This window comes from Coregonus lavaretus, assembly GCF_964263955.1.
Source record: "Coregonus lavaretus genome assembly, chromosome: 25".
Lineage (NCBI taxonomy): Eukaryota > Metazoa > Chordata > Actinopteri > Salmoniformes > Salmonidae > Coregonus > Coregonus lavaretus.
The window spans coordinates 24,881,700-24,903,801 of NC_140012.1; the positions used below are offsets into that span (position 1 = coordinate 24,881,700).

General features: G+C 40.7%; 1 protein-coding gene across 1 annotated transcript; it reads right to left on the bottom strand.

The window, feature by feature from the left end:
* Nucleotides 1–478: 478 nt before the first annotated feature.
* Nucleotides 479–18,160, bottom strand: LOC311100873 (aquaporin-8-like; the record flags this gene model as incomplete). The annotated part of the gene is made up of 5 exons (XM_084141870.1): nt 479–674; nt 897–1,031; nt 6,964–7,178; nt 17,507–17,633; nt 17,886–18,160. 5 exons carry the CDS (start codon nt 18,158–18,160, stop codon nt 632–634), a joined length of 795 nt encoding a protein of 264 aa, XP_083997996.1. The 3' UTR covers nt 479–631.
* Nucleotides 18,161–22,102: the final 3,942 nt, after the last annotated feature.

The window sequence follows — 22,102 nt, forward strand, 5'->3', positions numbered from 1 at the left end:
AGGTCACTATATCACAATCTCAAAGTTAAATGGGAGGAGATTAACAAGTTTACCTACTCACAATGCTTTCTATATTGACATATTTTACATTTGAGACACTGTTAATGTCAGGGATGCATTTAGTGTCAATAAATAATATATATGCATGCAAGTTGAAGTGTGATTTGACCAAATCTGATCAGTGAGTTCAATGCCTCTGTTGAGTTCAGAAAGTTATTAGACCACCTATCGTGTAATAAAATACATTTACATTTTTACATTTTAGTCATTTAGCAGACGCTCTTATCCAGAGTGACTTACAGTTAGTGAGTGCATACATTTTCCAAAATAGTTATAAACTATTAATGTTTTCCATTAAAGAACTTTGAACCAAACACATCAACAATGATTGATGGACTGAATGGCCAGAAGTGATCACAGGTTTGAATGTAATATATTTATGCAAATTGTTTTTGTTTTATAGTTCACTACGGTTCAAAACAATATGACGTGTACAACAAGACGTGAAATACAAAAGTTCTGCAAGCTATAGAAGGCAATACAATATTTGGGAAGATAATTACATTGTTTCTGAAAAAAAGCATGGCAAAGACGTTGTCAAAAAGGCCCCCATTCCTCAGAGACGACATATTCACTTCAGAACAAGACGAGTTTTCTGGTCTCCCAACAACAACCTGTGTACAAAAATAGAATTAAATAATAATAAACTATACATGAATTACAATGCGATGAAGCAATATTCTCCTAGTGACTGTATACAGTATGACTATAACATGCTGAAACCGTTTGGAAATGCAGTGCCATTTTAGTGCCTATTTAAGGACACAATCTATGGCCTAAGGGTAATACAATCTATAAATAGGTGAGTAATGAAAGCTGGGTGTGCTGTATCCTACCTGACCAAGCTGCCAGTGATAAGGGCCCCTGCAACCGGTCCCACCCAGTAGATCCAGTGGTACTCCCAGTAGTTAGCTACCACTGCAGGGCCAAACGCCCGCGCTGGGTTCATGCACCCTCCAGATACTGACCCTCTGAAAGACCAATGGGACAAACACATCTGGTTACTATATTGATAGAACAATGCATTACATCTGATCAATACGTCTTAATAGAATTAATCATTATCAGGCAGGCAGTGATGTCAATGGCAATGCCCTCTTTATTTCTGCTGTGACATTTGTCGATAACAACAAATAGCACAGCATAAATAGTATTGAAACTGTTCTGCTGCGAACCCTTGTCATTTCAAAACACCATTCATCATTGGCAAAGTGGGCAAACTTAGGCAGGAAATGCCAACAACGAACAGCGAGCCATCGTACTCAAGTATACAAAAAATAATAAAATGAAAGAAAAGCATTGCAAGTTTGAATTTTGTAAAGTTAGTGTGGGAGAGGTGGAAAAACTATTGTTATCGATCAATAATGACAAACCTCCTGGCATTGACAACAGATGGAAAGCTACTGTGGATGGTAGCTGACTATATAGCCACTCCCATCTGTCATATATTTAATCTGAGCATAGAGGAAAGTATTTGTCCTCAGGTCTGGAGGGAAGCCAAAGTAATTCCGCTACCCAAGAGTGGTAAAGCGGCCTTTAATGGTTCTAACAGCAGACCTATCAGCTTGCTGCCAGCTCTTAGCAAACTGTTGGAAAAAATGGTGTTTGACCAAATACAATACTACTTCTCTGTAAACAAATTAACAACAGACTTTCAGCATGCTTATAGAGAAGGGCACTCAACATGTACTGCACTGACACAAATGACTGATGATTGGTTGAAAGAAATTGATAATAAGACGATTGTGGGAGCTGTACTGTTAGATTTCAGTGCAGCCTTTGATATTATTGACCATAACCTGTTGTTTTTATGTGCTATGGCTTTTCAACCTCTGCCATATCGTGGATTCAGAGCTATCTATCTAATATAATTCAGAGGGTTTTCTTTAATGGAAGCTTTTCTAATGTCAAACATATAAAGTGTGGTGTACCGCAGGGCAGCTCTCTAGGCCCTCGACTCTTTTCTATTTTTACCAATGACCTTACACTGGCATTGAACAAAGCATGTGTGTCCATGTATAATGATGATTCAACCATATACACATCAGCAACCACAGTCAATGAAGTCACTGAAACCCTTAACAAAGAGTTGCAGTCTGTTTTGGAATGGGTGGCCAGTAATAAACTGGTCCTGAACATTTCTAAAGATAAGAGCATTGTATTTGGTACAAATCATTGCCTAAGTTCTAGACCTCAGCTGAATCTGGTAATGAATGGTGTGGCTGTTGAACCAGTTGAGGAGACTAATTTACTTAGTATTACCTTAGACCAGGGGTGTCAAACGTCCGGCCCGCGGGCCGGATCAGGCCCGCAAACGGGTTTAATCCGGCCCGCGAGATGATAAAACTTTTTTTTTTGTAAAGTATAAAAATGCGCTGCAATTTTTCAATAAAATAAACTGCTGTTCCAATTGCGTCCACTGGATGGCGCAATAGCAATTGTGTTAAGCAAGCAAACTGTTTATACCGGGGCAGAGCAAGTAGGTCAAGCACGTGCAGCCAATGAGCTACTTTGTTTTGCCCGCGATATTTATTATGGCTTCTACTTTTAACATTATGTGCTTTGGCACCCTCATTGCCCCAATATGTCTCTGTCAAAAAAGAGAAAAGTGGACGCAGAGTGCAGAGTGTTCCAAGAAAAATTGTCATCCTATTTATTCACGGAATTGAATGGGAAAGCTGTATGTTTGGTGTGTTCAGAGCATGTTGCAGTGCTGAAAGAATATAACCTTCATCGCCACTATGTGAGTCTTCATGCCGACAAATATGACAACTTTCAAGGACAGCGGAGATGAGAGAAGGTGAATGAACTGTTGGCAGGTCTGAAGAAACAGCAGTCTGTGTTTACTCACAGCCGAGACATCAGTGACGCTGCAGTGAAAGCTAGCTACCTCATTGCTAATGAAATCGCAGTGGCTTCAAAACCATTTAGTGAGGGTGAATTTGTAAAAACATGCATGATGAAGGCAGCGGAGATTGTGTGCCCTGAAAAGCGGCAGGCTTTTGCAAATATCAGCCTGACAAGAAACACAGTTGCAGACAGGATTTCCGATCTTTCAGGTGATTTGGACAGCCAGTTGAAGCAAAAAGTAAAGTAATTTATTGCGTTTTCGGTTGCAATTGATGAAAGGACGGACATTACAGATGTTGCACAACTGGCCATTTTCATCCGCGGAGTTGATGACACATTGACCGTCACCGAGGAGTTCGTGGAGTTGGTGCCGATGACAGATACAACGACAGCAGCTGATATTTTCACTGCACTCGTCGGCGCGCTGGACAGGGTCGGAGTGGACTGGTCCCGCGCTGTCAGCCTGGCTACAGATGGTGCGCCCTCAATGATCGGGAAAAAAGCAGGCGTTGTGACAAAGTTCAGAGAGAAAGTGCAATCTGCAAATGGAGGACGTGATTTTTGGACTTTTCACTGTATTTTGCACCAGGAGGCTTTGTGTTGCAAGTCATTAAAGATGGATAACGTCATGAAGGTGGTCATCCAAACTGTTAATTTCATCCGATCCAGAAGCCTGAATCACCGTCAGTTTGACAGCTTTCTCAGAGAGAAAGACCACATCTATGGCCTGCCATACCACACTGAGGTAAGATGGTTAAGCCGAGGTGCTGTGCTGAGGCGTTTCTTTGATTTACGAGAAGAAATTGAACAGTTCATGGAAGAAAAGGGCAAACCAGTGTTAGAATTTCATTCCGCAGATGGATGCAGGACCTTGCATTTATGGTGGATGTTACAGAGCACCTGAATAACTTGAACAAACAGCTGCAAGGGCGCAACAAAGTTGTCACGCAGTATTATGACAGCATACGTTCTTTCAAGTTGAAGCTGTCATTGTGGGAGACGCAACTTGCCGGTGGTGATGCAGCTCACTTCCCCTGTCTGAAAAATGTGTGCGCGACCCAACATGTGGCAGACATGAAGCGGTTCAAAGATAAAATAACGGGACTGTTACGGGAGTTTGAGCAACGCTTGCAGATTTATGTTTATATGTTTTTATGTTGATGTGCTATTGTTTTTAATTGATTTTATTTTATTTGTATATTTAACCTATTCTTGACTCTGTGGTTCTTGCACTTGTTTGGGGAACAGGATTTCATTATTTTTATCTACATTTCTGCCTGAGAAATGACACCCTGATATAGTTCTGTGATCTGTGAAACAGTTCTGTTAATCACTGAGGCATTGTGTGTTTGTGTGTTCTTTTTCTTTAGAATTTTCAAATAAACTTGACGTGTTTTATGATTAATAGTGATGTTGTGCTTGTACTATTTTGGACACACTGTCCTCAGGCTCCAGCTTTATGTTGTATGTTGATCATATTAAAACAAAGAAAACAATCTGAAGTTGTTGTTTTTAAGTTATATATACCATGATTTTACCGGTCCGGCCCACTTGGGAATAGATTTTCCTCCATGTGGCCCCTGAGCTAAAATGAGTTTGACACCCCTGCCTTAGACTGTAAACTGTCATGGTCAAAACATATACTGTAGATTCAATGGTTGTAAAGATGGGGAGAGGTCTGCCCGTAATAAAGAGATGCTCTGCTTCTTTGACACCACATTCCACAAAGCAAGTCCTGCAGGCTCTAGTTTTATCTTATCTTGATTATTGTCCAGTCATACAGTGCCTTGCAAAAGTATTCATCCCCCTTGGCTTTTTTCCTATTTCGTTGCATTACAACCTGTAATTTAAATGGATTTTTATTTGGATTTCATGTAATGGACATATAAAAAATAGTCAAAATTGGTGAAGTGAAAAAATAAACTTGTTTAAAAAAATTCTAAAAAATAAATAACGGAAAAGTGGAGCGTGCATATGTATTCACCCCCTTTGCTATAAGCCCCTAAATAAGATCTGGTGCAACGAATTACCTTCAGAAGTCACATAATTAGTTAAATAAAGTCCACCTGTGTGCAATCTAAGTGTCACATGGTCTGTCACATGATCTCAGCATATATACACCTGTTCTGAAAGAACCCAGAGTCTGCAACATCACTAAGAAAGGGGCACCACCAAGCTCGCCAAACAGGTGAGGGACAAAGTTGTGGAGAAGTACAGATCAGGGTTGGGTTATAGAAAAATATTCGAAACTTTGAACATCCAATGGAGCACCATTAAATACATTATTTAAAAATTTAAAGAATATGGCACCACAACAAACCTGCCAAGAGAGGGCCACCCACCAAAACTGACGGACCAGGGCATTCATCAGAGAGGCAACAAAGAGACCAAAGATAACCCTGAAGGAGCAGCAAAGCACCACAGCGGAGATTGGAGTATCTGTCCATAGGACCACTTTAAGCCGTACACTCCACAGAGCTGGGCTTTACGGAAGTGTGGCCAGAAAAAAGCCATTGCTTAAAGAAAAAAACAAGCAAACATGTTTGGTGTTCGCCAAAAGGCATGTGGGAGACTCCCCAAACATATGGAAAAAGGTACTCTGGTCAGATGAGACTAAAATTGAGCTTTTTGGCCATCAAGGAAAACGCTATGTCTGGCGCAAACCCAACACCTCTCATCACCCCTAGAACACCATCCCTACAGTGAAGCATGGTGGTGGCTGCATCATGCTGTGGGGATTATTTTCATCGGCAGGGACTGGGAAACTGGTCAGAATTGAAGGAATGATGGATGGTGCTAAATACAGGGAAATTCTTGAGAGAAACCTGTTTCAGTCTTCCAGATATTTGAGACTGGGACGGAGGTTCACCTTCCAGCAGGACAATGACCCTAAGCATACTGCTAAAGCAACACTTGAGGGGTTTAAGGGGAAACATTTAAATGTCTTGGAATGGCCTAGTCAAAGCCCAGACCTCAATCCAATTGCGAATCTGTGGTATGACTTAAAGATTGCTGTACACCAGCGGAACCCATCCAACTTGAAGGAGCTGGAGCAGTTTTGCCTTGAAGAATGGGCAGAAATCCCAGTGGCTAGATGTGCCAAGCTTATAGAGACATACCCCAAGAGACTTGCAGCTGTAATTGCTGCAAAAGGTGGCTCTACAAAGTATTGACTTTGGGGGGGTGAATAGTTATGCACGTCAAGTTTTCTGTTTTTTTGGTCTTATTTCTTGTTTGTTTCACAATAAAATATATTTTGCATCTTCAAAGATGTAGGCATGTTGTGTAAATCAAATGATACAGACCCCCAAAAAATCAATTTTAATTCCAGGTTGTAAGGCAACAAAATAGGAAAAATGCCAAGGGGGGTGAATACTTTCGCAAGCCACTGTATGGTCAAGTGCTGCAAAAAAATATCTAGTTAAGCTGCAGCTGGCCCAAAACAGAGCAGCACGTCTTGCTCTTCGTTGTAATCAGAGGGCTAATATGAAAACTATGCATGCCTGTCTGTCTTGGCTAAGAGTTGAGGAAAGACTGATTGCGTCACTTCTTGTTTTTATGAGAAACATTCATGTGTTGGAAATTCAAAATTATTTGCATAGTCAACTTACACACAGCACTGACACACACACACTTACCCCACCAGACATGCCACCAGGGGTCTTTTCACAGTCCCCAGGTCCAGAACAAATTAAAGGAAACGTACAGTATCATACAGAGCCATGAGTGCATGGAACTCCCTTCGATCATATATAGCGCAAGTGGACAGCAAACCTGGTTTCAAAAAACAAATAAAGCAACACCTCACGGCACAACGCCGCTCCCCCATGTGACCTACTTGTTGACCTACTTGTATGTATGTACTGACATGTATGTGTAACTGATAGAAGCACACACACACTACATGTTAATGTATGTAAATTGTATATTATTTTGTCTGTCGCCATTGTAAACTATCTATCATGACAATGCATTACATAGGCCTCAAGTGTTTCCAAACCATCTGTATCTATTGACATTCACCGGTCTCCATAGATTTTCCTCAGCCCTTACCCAGCAAGTATGCAAGCAGTCACAGTGAGCCCGATGCAGAGTGGAGCCAGTGGAGTACGGGTCCTGCCGTTGACAGCCCCCATACAGACCACCAGGGACAGGAAGAGGGTCATGACCATCTCTGCTACGGTGGCACTGCCGATAGCTCCACTGGTTTTAACCACGTTGAACGCTCCCCCTGCTGCACTGGCATAGCTGATGATGGAGGATGCTGCCTGTAGAATATCACAACATCTGTACGATTAGATTGGGATTACATTGGGTTTTATTTCCATTTATTAAACACAATCTGAAAGTCTTTTGTTTCTTCATAGATCAGAATGCTTGTGAAAAATGATTAGGCCTATTTTAATATCCAAGCTGAATTAAGATATACATAATTCACATTTTTTATACAAAGAAAACAGCATATGGAGTTTGTTTGCTATCATTCTAATTATTTGCTACATTCTGTTTTGGTCATTTGGTCTGGTTGGTTTCACATTGCCAAATGAACAAACTAAAATGCGTAGGCTATATAAAACTATGTGTGATGCAAGTAATTTGTTTAGTGGACAGAAATGCTCACGTTAAATCCATCTTTGATCATATGGAGCATCACTTTTGTGTCCCAATCTTCATATTGCATTCGCTTTGTAACATGAGAGGAAACAGCGCAATAACCGCTCTATAATAACTGCGAAGTGCAGTGAATAGGGAAGACTGTGGCTGGTTCTCTCATCATGGGTTGGTACTTACCTCGCCTATTACTCCCAATCTAGAGGGTGCTGTGTAACTCAGTAATTTTATGATTAATATGTGCGACCTCTTTGCAGGAGGTCATCTGGTCAATTCGTATTTGCATATCTAAATATTGAGGAGCAGGGACTCTGTGTTTTTATATCAGGTGAAAGTAAAACATACATGTCTTGGTATTTTAATTGTTTGAATTATAGGAGTAGGCTATCAATGAAAAAATAATTTATATTGTTGAAAAGAGGAAAGGAAGAGCTGTAGCTAGCATATTTCAAACTGATTTCTAAACTGTTTCTACTACAAGCCATGTAGACATGAGCATCATAGGCCATAGCCACAGGAAGATTAGTGGAGCCACTACTCCACTAATACAGGAGTAATAAAGTCCTAGTGCACTACCGTTGTGAGATTAAAAAATACATATAGTACCAGTCAAAGGTTTGGACACACCTACTCATTCAAGGGTTTTTCTTTATTTTTACTATTTTCTACATTGTAGAATAATAGTGAAGACATCAAAACTATGAAATAACACATATGGAATCATTTAGTAACCAAAAAAGTGTTAAACAAATCAAAATATATGTTATATTTGAGATTCTTCAAAGTAGCCACCCTTTGCCTTGATGACAGCTTTGCACACTATTTGCATTCTCTCAACCAGCTTCATGAGGTAGTCACATGGAATACATTTCAATTAACAGGTGTGTCTTGTTAAAAGTTAATTTGTGGAATTTCTTTCCTTCTTAATGTGTTTGAGCAAATCAGTTGTGTTGTGACAAGGTAGGGGGGCTATACAGAAGTTATTTGGTAAAAGACCAATTCCATATTATGGCAAGAACTGTTCAAATAAACAAAGAGAAACGACAGTCCATCATTACTTTAAGACAAGAAGTTTCAAGAACTTTGAAAGTTTCTTCAAGTGCATTCGCAAAAACCTTCTATGATGAAACTGGCTCTCATGAGGACCGCCACAGGAAAGGAAGACCCAGAGTTACCTTTGCTGCAGAGGATAATTGGCCCAGCGTCGTCCAGGGTAGGGGGGGGAATGGCCGGCAGGGATGTAGCTCAGTTGGTAGAGCATGGCGTTTGCAACGCCAGGGTTGTGGGTTTGATTCCCACGGGGGGCCATGAAAATAACATTTTTTTAAAATGTATGCACTCACTAACTGTAAGTCGCTCTGGATAAGAGCATCTGCTAAATGACTAAAATGTAAATGTAAATGGATAAATTCATTAGAGTTAACTGCACCTCAGATTGCAGCCCAAATAAATGCTTCACAGAGTTCAAGTAACAGGCACATCTCAACATTAACTGTTCAGAGGAGACTGCGTGAATCAGACCTTCATGGTCGAATTGCTGCAAAGAAACCACTACTAAAGGACACCAATAATAAGAAGAGACTTGCTTGTGCCAAGAAACACAAGCAATGGACGTTAGACCGGTGGAAATCTGTCCTTTGGTCTGATGAGTCCAAATTTGAGATTTTTGGTTCCAACTGCCGTGTCTTTGTGAGACGCAGAGTAGGTGAACGGATGATCTCCACATGTGTGGTTCCCACCTGTAGTAGCCACACTTAACCAGCATGGCTACCACTGCATTCTGCAGCGATACGCCATCCCATCTGGTTTGCGCTTAGTGGGACTATCATTTGTTTTTCAACAGGACAATGACCCAACACACCTCCAGGCGGTGTAAGGGCTATCTGACCAAGAAGGATGATGGAGTGCTTCATCAGATGACTTGGCCTCCATAATCCCCAGACCTCAACCCAATTGAGATGGTATGGGATGAGTTGGACCGCAGAGTGAAGGGAAAGCAGCCAACAAGTGCTCAGCATATGCGGGAACTCCTTCAAGACTGTTGGAAAAACATTCCAGGTGAAGCTGGTTCAGAGAATGTCAAGAGTGTGCAAAGCTGTTATCAAGGCAAAGGGTGGCTACTTTGAAGAATCTAAAATCTAAAATATATTTTGATTTGTTGAACACTTTTTTGGTTACTTCATGATTCCATATGTGTTATTTCATAGTTTTGATGTCTTCACTATTATTCTACAATGTAGAAAATAGTAAAAATAAAGAAAAACCCTTGAATGAGTGGGTGTGTCCAAACATTTGACTGGTACTGTATATATATTATACATTTTTTATTCAGATTTTTCAGGGGGTGCTGCGGCACCCTCAGCACCCGTACTATAGCCTTTATGCCTAGTTAGGAGTGATTATGTAAAAAGTTATACTTACAAAGTATAAGCTGTTGAATTTTGTTAGGAATATTGTCTATTGTCTATTTTTGACTATTTCTTAGACTGTAGGCTAGCCCACATTCATTTATTCATTTCCAACGTACAGTGTGTTTGATGTGCAAAGTCCAAAAGGGTGCCCATTTCAACCCAATACCTTGCTTTCTTGTTGAAAATAGTCTCATACAATATAGGCCTACTGATGTTGAGAATGGCTATATAAAACTATGTGTGATGCAAGTAATTTGTTTAGTGGACAGAAATGCTCACGTTAAATCCATCTTTGATCATATGGAGCATCACTTTTGTGTCCCAATCTTCATATTGCATTCGCTTTGTAACATGAGAGGAAACAGCGCAATAACCGCTCTATAATAACTGCAAAGTGTAGTGAATAGGGAAGACTGTGGCTGGTTCTCTCATCATGGGTTGGTACTTACCTCGCCTATTACTCCCAATCTAGAGGGTGCTGTGTAACTCAGTAATTTTATGATTAATATGTGCGACCTCTTTGCAGGAGGTCATCTGGTCAATTCGTATTTGCATATCTAAATATTGAGGAGCAGGGACTCTGTGTTTTTATATCAGGTGAAAGTAAAACATACATGTCTTGGTATTTTAATTGTTTGAATTATAGGAGTAGGCTATCAATGAAAAAATTATTTATATTGTTGAAAAGAGGAAAGGAAGAGCTGTAGCTAGCATATTTCAAAATGATTTCTAAACTGTTTCTACTACAAGCCATGTAGACATGAGCATCATAGGCCATAGCCACAGGAAGATTAGTGGAGCCACTACTCCACTAATACAGGAGTAATAAAGTCCTAGTGCACTACCGTTGTGAGATTAAAAAATACATATAGTACCAGTCAAAGGTTTGGACACACCTACTCATTCAAGGGTTTTTCTTTATTTTTACTATTTTCTACATTGTATAATAATAGTGAAGACATCAAAACTATGAAATAACACATATGGAATCATTTAGTAACCAAAAAAGTGTTAAACAAATCAAAATATATGTTATATTTGAGATTCTTCAAAGTAGCCACCCTTTGCCTTGATGACAGCTTTGCACACTATTTGCATTCTCTCAACCAGCTTCATGAGGTAGTCACATGGAATACATTTCAATTAACAGGTGTGTCTTGTTAAAAGTTAATTTGTGGAATTTCTTTCCTTCTTAATGCGTTTGAGCAAATCAGTTGTGTTGTGACAAGGTAGGGGGGCTATACAGAAGTTATTTGGTAAAAGACCAATTCCATATTATGGCAAGAACTGTTCAAATAAACAAAGAGAAACGACAGTCCATCATTACTTTAAGACAAGAAGTTTCAAGAACTTTGAAAGTTTCTTCAAGTGCATTCGCAAAAACCTTCTATGATGAAACTGGCTCTCATGAGGACCGCCACAGGAAAGGAAGACCCAGAGTTACCTTTGCTGCAGAGGATAATTGGCCCAGCGTCGTCCAGGGTAGGGGAGGGAATGGCCGGCAGGGATGTAGCTCAGTTGGTAGAGCATGGCGTTTGCAACGCCAGGGTTGTGGGTTTGATTCCCACGGGGGGCCATGAAAATAACATTTAAAAAAAATGTATGCACTCACTAACTGTAAGTCGCTCTGGATAAGAGCATCTGCTAAATGACTAAAATGTAAATGTAAATGGCTAAATTCATTAGAGTTAACTGCACCTCAGATTGCAGCCCAAATAAATGCTTCACAGAGTTCAAGTAACAGACACATCTCAACATTAACTGTTCAGAGGAGACTGCGTGAATCAGACCTTCATGGTCGAATTGCTGCAAAGAAACCACTACTAAAGGACACCAATAATAAGAAGAGACTTGCTTGTGCCAAGAAACACAAGCAATGGACGTTAGACCGGTGGAAATCTGTCCTTTGGTCTGATGAGTCCAAATTTGAGATTTTTGGTTCCAACTGCCGTGTCTTTGTGAGACGCAGAGTAGGTGAACGGATGATCTCCACATGTGTGGTTCCCACCTGTAGTAGCCACACTTAACCAGCATGGCTACCACTGCATTCTGCAGCGATACGCCATCCCATCTGGTTTGCGCTTAGTGGGACTATCATTTGTTTTTCAACAGGACAATGACCCAACACACCTCCAGGCGGTGTAAGGGCTATCTGACCAAGAAGGATGATGGAGTGCTTCATCAGATGACTTGGCCTCCATAATCCCCAGACCTCAACCCAATTGAGATGGTATGGGATGAGTTGGACCGCAGAGTGAAGGGAAAGCAGCCAACAAGTGCTCAGCATATGCGGGAACTCCTTCAAGACTGTTGGAAAAACATTCCAGGTGAAGCTGGTTCAGAGAATGTCAAGAGTGTGCAAAGCTGTTATCAAGGCAAAGGGTGGCTACTTTGAAGAATCTAAAATCTAAAATATATTTTGATTTGTTGAACACTTTTTTGGTTACTTCATGATTCCATATGTGTTATTTCATAGTTTTGATGTCTTCACTATTATTCTACAATGTAGAAAATAGTAAAAATAAAGAAAAACCCTTGAATGAGTGGGTGTGTCCAAACATTTGACTGGTACTGTATATATATTATAAATTTTTTATTCAGATTTTTCAGGGGGTGCTGCGGCACTCTCAGCACCCGTACTATAGCCTTTATGCCTAGTTAGGAGTGATTATGTAAAAAGTTATACTTACAAAGTATAAGCTGTTGAATTTTGTTAGGAATATTGTCTATTGTCTATTTTTGACTATTTCTTAGACTGTAGGCTAGCCCACATTCATTTATTCATTTCCAACGTACAGTGTGTTTGATGTGCAAAGTCCAAAAGGGTGCCCATTTCAACCCAAGACCTTGCTTTCTTGTTGAAAATAGTATCATACAATATAGGCCTACTGATGTTGAGAATGGCTATATAAAACTATGTGTGATGCAAGTAATTTGTTTAGTGGACAGAAATGCTCACGTTAAATCCATCTTTGATCATATGGAGCATCACTTTTGTGTCCCAATCTTCATATTGCATTCGCTTTGTAACATGAGAGGAAACAGCGCAATAACCGCTCTATAATAACTGCAAAGTGCAGTGAATAGGGAAGACTGTGGCTGGTTCTCTCATCATGGGTTGGTACTTACCTCGCCTATTACTCCCAATCTAGAGGGTGCTGTGTAACTCAGTAATTTTATGATTAATATGTGCGACCTCTTTGCAGGAGGTCATCTGGTCAATTCGTATTTGCATATCTAAATATTGAGGAGCAGGGACTCTGTGTTTTTATATCAGGTGAAAGTAAAACATACATGTCTTGGTATTTTAATTGTTTGAATTATAGGAGTAGGCTATCAATGAAAAAATTATTTATATTGTTGAAAAGAGGAAAGGAAGAGCTGTAGCTAGCATATTTCAAACTGATTTCTAAACTGTTTCTACTACAAGCCATGTAGACATTAGCATCATAGGCCATAGCCACAGGAAGATTAGTGGAGCCACTACTCCACTAATACAGGAGTAATAAAGTCCTAGTGCACTACCGTTGTGAGATTAAAAAATGCATATAGTACCAGTCAAAGGTTTGGACACACCTACTCATTCAAGGGTTTTTCTTTATTTTTACTATTTTCTACATTGTAGAATAATAGTGAAGACATCAAAACTATGAAATAACACATATGGAATCATTTAGTAACCAAAAAAGTGTTAAACAAATCAAAATATATGTTATATTTGAGATTCTTCAAAGTAGCCACCCTTTGCCTTGATGACAGCTTTGCACACTATTTGCATTCTCTCAACCAGCTTCATGAGGTAGTCACATGGAATACATTTCAATTAACAGGTGTGTCTTGTTAAAAGTTAATTTGTGGAATTTCTTTCCTTCTTAATGCGTTTGAGCAAATCAGTTGTGTTGTGACAAGGTAGGGGGGCTATACAGAAGTTATTTGGTAAAAGACCAATTCCATATTATGGCAAGAACTGTTCAAATAAACAAAGAGAAACGACAGTCCATCATTACTTTAAGACAAGAAGTTTCAAGAACTTTGAAAGTTTCTTCAAGTGCATTCGCAAAAACCTTCTATGATGAAACTGGCTCTCATGAGGACCGCCACAGGAAAGGAAGACCCAGAGTTACCTTTGCTGCAGAGGATAATTGGCCCAGCGTCGTCCAGGGTAGGGGAGGGAATGGCCGGCAGGGATGTAGCTCAATTGGTAGAGCATGGCGTTTGCAATGCCAGGGTTGTGGGTTTGATTCCCACGGGGGGCCATGAAAATAATATTTTTAAAAAATGTATGCACTCACTAACTGTAAGTCGCTCTGGATAAGAGCGTCTGCTAAATGACTAAAATGTAAATGTAAATGGATAAATTCATTAGAGTTAACTGCACCTCAGATTGCAGCCCAAATAAATGCTTCACAGAGTTCAAGTAACAGACACATCTCAACATTAACTGTTCAGAGGAGACTGCGTGAATCAGACCTTCATGGTCGAATTGCTGCAAAGAAATCACTACTAAAGGACACCAATAATAAGAAGAGACTTGCTTGTGCCAAGAAACACAAGCAATGGACGTTAGACCGGTGGAAATCTGTCCTTTGGTCTGATGAGTCCAAATTTGAGATTTTTGGTTCCAACTGCCGTGTCTTTGTGAGACGCAGAGTAGGTGAACGGATGATCTCCACATGTGTGGTTCCCACCTGTAGTAGCCACACTTAACCAGCATGGCTACCACTGCATTCTGCAGCGATACGCCATCCCATCTGGTTTGCGCTTAGTGGGACTATCATTTGTTTTTCAACAGGACAATGACCCAACACACCTCCAGGCGGTTTAAGGGCTATCTGACCAAGAAGGATGATGGAGTGCTGCATCAGATGACCTGGCCTCCATAATCCCCCGACCTCAACCCAATTGAGATGGTATGGGATGAGTTGGACCGCAGAGTGAAGGAAAAGCAGCCAACAAGTGCTCAGCATATGCGGGAACTCCTTCAAGACTGTTGGAAAAACATTCCAGGTGAAGCTGGTTCAGAGAATGTCAAGAGTGTGCAAAGCTGTTATCAAGGCAAAGGGTGGCTACTTCGAAGAATCTAAAATCTAAAATATATTTTGATTTGTTGAACACTTTTTTGGTTACTTCATGATTCCATATGTGTTATTTCATAGTTTTGATGTCTTCACTATTATTCTACAATGTAGAAAATAGTAAAAATAAAGAAAAACCCTTGAATGAGTGGGTGTGTCCAAACATTTGACTGGTACTGTATATATATTATAATTTTTTTATTCTGATTTTTCAGGGAGTGCTGCGGCACCCTCAGCACCCGTACTATAGCCTTTATGCCTAGTTAGGAGTGATTATGTAAAAAGTTATACTTACAAAGTATAAGCTGTTGAATTTTGTTAGGAATATTGTCTATTGTCTATTTTTGACTATTTCTTAGACTGTAGGCTAGCCCACATTCATTTATTCATTTCCAACGTACAGTGTGTTTGATGTGCAAAGTCCAAAAGGGTGCCCATTTCAACCCAAGACCTTGCTTTCTTGTTGAAAATAGTCTCATACAATATAGGCCTACTGATGTTGAGAAATATACACAGTAAAAAGTGTGACAACCAGCCCTGGCCCCTGGTCTCTCGTAATTTGCATCGAATGTGCTCATAAATGCACTGCTACTAACAACAATGTTTTAGAGATACACTACATGGCCAAAAGTATGTGGACACCTGCTCGTCAAACATCTCATTCCAAAATCATGAGCATTAATATGGAGTTGGTCCCCCCTTTGCTGCTATAACAGCCTCCACTCTTCTGGGAAGGCTTTCCACTAGGTGTTGGAACATTGCTGCGGGGACTTGCTTCCATTCAGACACAAGAGCATTAGTGAGGTCGGGCACTGACGTTGGGCGATTAGGCCTGGCTCGCAGTCGGCGTTCCAATTCATCCCAAAGGTGTTCGATGGGGTTGAGGTCAGGGCTCTGTGCAGGCCAGTCAAGTTCTTCCACACTGATGGAAACCCATTTCTTGAAGCTGCCGACAAACAGTTATTGTGTTGAAGTTGCTTCCAGAGGCAGTTTGGAACTCGGTAGTGAGTGTTGCAACCAAGGACAGAAGGTTTTTATGCGCTACGCGCTTCAGCACTCGGTGGTCCCATTCTGTGAGCTTGTGTGGCCACTTTGCGGCTGAGCCGTTGTTGCTCCTAGATGTTTCCACTTCACAATAACAGCACTTACAGTTGACCAGGGCAGCTCTAGAAGGGCAGAAATTTGACGAACAGTAATAGCCGAATGCACTAATTTAAAGGGGTGTCCACATACTTTTGGCCATGTAGTGTATCAACCCACTTGGCACAGACGTCAATTCAACATCTATTCCACATTGGTTCAAAGTAATTTCAGTCAAATGATGTGGAAACAACGTTGATTCAACCAGTGTGTGCCCAGTGGGAAGTTATGATATTACATGCAGGCTCACAGTCAAACAACCAATAGTTTACTGCGCACCTCTGGTTATTTTCCTGTGTTTGGTCCGGACTGCGTTCTCACCTGCAGCAAACTGCACCATGGTACAAATGGAATCGGGACCGAGACTATACTTTTATGCGAACCACAGTACGTTCCAACTCGGCACACCACGTAATTTTAACGTGGATAATTGGGTAATATTTGGTTGAGTTGTTGATCAATGAGATTCAAACTTATATTCACCCACTCAAAAAGACAGCCACAAGTTAGTTATCACTATGCTTTCAACCATCTAAAAGCTGTGTTACAGCCTTAATTAAAAATGGAGTTAATAGCTTTTTTTCAAATGTATTGAAAATGAAATACAGAAATATCTCAGGAACATTCAATGTCTTCTTGGTAAGCAACTCCAGCGTAGATTTGGCCTGTTTTAGGTTATTGTACTGCTGAACGAGGAATTTGTCTCCCAGTGTCTCTTGGAAAGCAGACTTAACCAGGTTTTCCTCTTGGATTTTGCCTGTGCTTAGCTCAATTCCGTTTTATCCTAAAAACAACACCCTAGTCCTTGCCGATGACAAGCATACCCATAACATGATGCAGCCACCACCATGCTTGAAAATATGAAGAGTGGTACTCAGTGATGTGTTGTATTGGATTTGCACCAAACATAACGCTTTGTATTCAGGACATATTTCTTTGCCACATTTTTTGCAGTTTTACTTTAGTGTCTTATTGCAAAAAGGATGCATGTTTTGGAATATTTTTATTCTGTACAGGCTTCCTTCTTTTCACTCTGTCATTTAGGTTAGTATTGTGGAGTAATTACAATGTTGTTGATCCATCCTCAGTTTTCTCCTATTACAGCCATTATTAAACTCTGTAACTGTTTTAAAGTCACCATTGGCCTCATGGTGAAATCCCTGAGCAGTTTCTTTCCTCTCCAGCAACTGAGTTAGGAAGGACGCCTGCATCTTTGTAGTGACTGGGTGTATTGATACACCATCCAAAGTGTAATTAATAACTTCACCATGATCAAAGAGGTGTTCAGTCTTTTTTTTTTTTTTTTTACCCATCTACTAATAGGTGCTCTAAACAAACTTGATGTGAATGCCCCCTTACCTTTGCCAAGCTAGCCCCAATCATTCCCCCCACCATCTGGGAGAGTATATACGGCCCCAGTAGCATGACGTCCAGTCCTCCACTGACGCACACACTTACAGACACAGCTGGGTTGAAGTGGCCACCACTGGATTCAGACAGAATAACACATGTCATGTTTAATACTAGATATTGATACTCATGCATTAGGAGATGTAAAATCACATTGCAAAAAGTAAAACATTGATAAAAGAGATTCATACACGCGTTATAACTGTAAATCTCAAGTCATGGGAAAAAAATTATATTTTAGCCCAAAGTTTAAATAATTCATAAAAACATCCTAATACTTTCTGACCTTAGAGGAGTGAGATGTTACCAGGTGTCAGCATGTCCTCACCTGATCTCTCCCAGCACAGCGATAACACTCGCCAGCGCCAGTCCATGAGCCAGAGCAGGCTGGATGCTCCCTGGAACATCGGCATTCTCAATAACAGACCTGCATCCCACGAAGATGAAGAGACTGCATCCCACCATCTCAGCCAAGCACGGCTGGATATATCTCTCAAAGGTGGTGACTATCTTTCTGGAGTTGAAAACCTCTGAACCTGGCCCTGAGTCCACAGTGTCAGTCCCAGCCACGGTGAAGAGCTCTGTCTTTGACTCTATCATCATCTTGCTCAGCTGACTCCTGCTGCTCTCTGTGTGTCACTTACACCTGCTCTGTTAACTGGTCAGCCAGAGCATGATACATGCACTGATAAGAGTGCAGACAGGAGAGGCAGGACTGTCACATTGGGGTGGTCTCAGGATATGTGTGGGAGTATTCATCTCGCCACCTCCCATTATTGTGGTGGCATGTTTTGGCACACATCCCCATGTCTGGGTATAGTAATAGCCGTAGTGGTAGTGGTTATTGTAGTGGATGAAGCATTGATGATGGAAAGATGAGGATTAGCTTATCAGGGTAACACCACAGTAATAAATCCTGTTCATAATTAGCCTAGTATGTAGGCATAGCTGCTAAAGAACAATATAAAGTGTGTTGAATTGTCCCGCTTGCCTACTTAAAGGGGAAATCTGCTGTTGCTCCATCCATTTTGGACGTATAAATTAATAGTATGTACCCATCGATTCTTGAAGAATATAACTTACAAATGTCTCATGAGCTTAGTTAAACTGACGTACCCCATCAGAACCCAACATACAAGCTTGTTTTACTCCAATGTTTGCAAACAATGTAAATGTTAACAAACACTATATAGCCTCAAAACATGGTTAAAACTATAATTTTGATATAATGGATGGTCAGTCCTTGCATCCATAGCTGTGTCTATGAATTTGAGAGTGGTTGTTCAGGCCCATCCCTTAGCTTTTTACCAAAACAGAGGCAGGGAATCATCTTTGTTACTGTTAAAATGAAGGACTCTAGCTTTAATAACTATGAATAGGCCTAATAGAGGCTAATAAGCAAAAGTTATGTAATAAGTATTCAAGGCCATTTAACATGCTCTCAGCAGCACCATCTACAGTACCTTCAGAAAGTATTCACACCCCTTGACGTTATCCATATTTTGTTGTGTTACAGCCTGAATTTAAAATTGATTAAATTAAGATTGTTTTGGTCACTGGCCTACACACAATACCTCATAATGTCAAAGTGGAAATTGTTTTTCGAAATGTTTACAAATTAATTAAAAATGAAAACTGATATGTCTTGAGTCAGTAAGTATTCAACCCTTTGTTATGGGTAAAAAAAAAAAAAACAGACATTGAATATCCCTTTAAGCATGGTGAAGTTATTAATTACACTTTGGATGGAGTATCAATACACCCAGTTATTTTTTTCATTTCACTTCACCAATTTGGACTATATTGTGTATGTCCATTACATGAAATCCAAATAAAAATCAATTTAAATTACAGGTTATAATGCAACAAAATAGGAAAAACGCCAAGGGGGATTAATACTTTTCCAAGGCACTGTATGTGGGAACTCCTTCAAGACTGTTGGATAAGCATTCCAGGTGAAGCTGGTTGAGAGAATGCCAAGAGTGTGCAAAGCTGTCATCAAGATAAAGGGTGGCTATTTGAAGAATCTCAAATATAAAATATGTTTTGATATGTTTAACACTTTTTTGGTTACTGCGTGATTCCATACAGTGGGGAAAAAAAGTATTTAGTCAGCCACTATTTGTGCAAGTTCTCCCACTTAAAAAGATGAGAGAGGCCTGTAATTTTCATCATAGGTACACGTCAACTATGAAAGACAAATTGAGAAAAAAAATTCCAGAAAATCACATTGTAGGATTTTTTATGAATTTATTTGCAAATTATAGGGGAAAATAAGTATTTGGTCACCTACAAACAAGCAAGATTTCTGGCTCTCACAGACTTGTAACTTCTTCTTTAAGAGGCTCCTCTGTCCTCCACTCGTTACCTGTATTAATGGCATCTGTTTGAACTTGTTATCAGTATAAAAGACACCTGTCCACAACCTCAAACAGTCACACTCCAAACTCCACTATGGCCAAGACCAAAGAGCTGACAAAGGACACCAGAAACAAAATTGTAGACCTGCACCAGGCTGGGAAGACTGAATCTGCAATAGTTAAGCAGCTTGGTTTGAAGAAATCAACTGTGGGAGCAATTATTAGGAAATGGAAGACATACAAGACCACTGATAATCTCCCTCGATCTGGGGCTCCACGCAAGATCTCACCCCGTAGGGTCAAAATGATCACAAGAACGGTGAGCAATAATCCCAGAACCACACGGGGGGACCTAGTGAATGACCTGCAGAGAGCTGGGACCAAAGTAACAAAGCCTACCATCAGTAACACACTACGCCGCCAGGGACTCAAATCCTGCAGTGCAAGACGTGTCCGCCTGCTTAAGCCAGTACATGTCCAGGGCTGTCTGAAGTTTGCTAGAGTGCATTTGGATGATCCAGAAGAGGATTGGGAGAATGTCATATGGTCAGATGAAACCAAAATATAACTTTTTGGTAAAAACTCAACTCGTCGTGTTTGGAGGACAAAGAATGCTGAGTTGCATCCAAAGAACACCATACCTACTGTGAAGTATGGGGGTGGAAACATCATGCTTTGGGGCTGTTTTTCTGCAAAGGGACCAGGACGACTGATCCGTGTAAAGGAATGAATGAATGGGGCCATGTATCGTGAGATTTTGAGTGAAAACCTCCTTCCATCAGCAAGGGCAATGAAGATGAAACGTGGCTGGGTCTTTCAGCATGACAATGATCCCAAACACACCGCCCGGGCAATGAAGGAGTGGCTTCGTAAGAAGCATTTCAAGGTCCTGGAGTGGCCTAGCCAGTCTCCTGATCTCAACCCCATAGAAAATCTTTGGAGGGAGTTGAAAGTCTGTGTTGCCCAGCGACAGCCCCAAAACATCACTGCTCTAGAGGAGATCTGCATGGAGGAATGGGCCAAAATACCAGCAACAGTGTGTGAAAACCTTGTGAAGACTTACAGAAAACGTTTGACCTGTGTCATTGCCAACAAAGGGTATATAACAAAGTATTGAGAAACTTTTGTTATTGACCAAATACTTATTTTCCACCATAATTTGCAAATAAATTCATAAAAAATCCTACAATGTGATTTTCTGGATTTATTTTCCTCATTTTGTCTGTCATAGTTGACGTGTACCTATGATGAAAATGACAGGCCTCTCTCATCTTTTTAAGTGGGAGAACTTGCACAATTGGTGGCTGACTAAATACTTTTTTTCCCCACTGTAGGTATTCCTCTTGTCCAGATGGGATTGGGCAGTGTGCAGTGTGATGGCGATTGAATCGTCGGTGGATCTATTGGGGCGGTATGCAAATTGAATTGGGTCTAGGATGTCAGGTAAGGTAGAGTTGATATGATCCTTAACTAGCCTCTCAAAGCACTTCATGATGACAGAAGTGAGTGCTACGGGGCGATAGTCATTGAGTTCAGTTACCTTTGCTTTCTTGGGTACAGGAACAATGGTGGACATCTTGAAGCAAGTGGGGACAGCAGACTGGGATAGGGAGAGATTGAATATGTCCGTAAACACTCCAGCCAGCTGGTCTGCGCATGCTCTGAGGACGCGGCTAGGGATGCTGTCTGGGCCGGCAGCCTTGCGAGTGTTAACACGCTTAAATGTCTTACTCACGTAGGCTACGGAGAACGAGAGCCCACAGTCCTTGGGAGCAGGCAGTGTCCGTGGCACTGTGTTATCCTCAAAGCGGGCGAAGAAGGTGTTTAGCTTGTCCGGGAGCCACGACGTGGCTGGTTTTCCCTTTGTAATCCGTGATTGTCTGTAGACCCTGCCACATACGTCTCATGTCTGAGCTGTTGAATTGCGGCTCCACTTTGTCTCTGTACTGAAGTTTTGCCTGTTTGATTGCCTTATGGAGGGAATAACTACACTGTTTGAATTCAACCATATTCCCTGTCACCTTGCCATGGTTAAATGTGGTGGTTCGTGCTTTCAGTTTTGCACGAATGCTGCCGTCTATCCATGGTTTTTAGTTTGGGTAGGTTTTAATAGTCACAGTGGGAACAACATCGCCTATACACTTCCTGATGAACTCTGACGTATACACGGATACGGTGACTATGT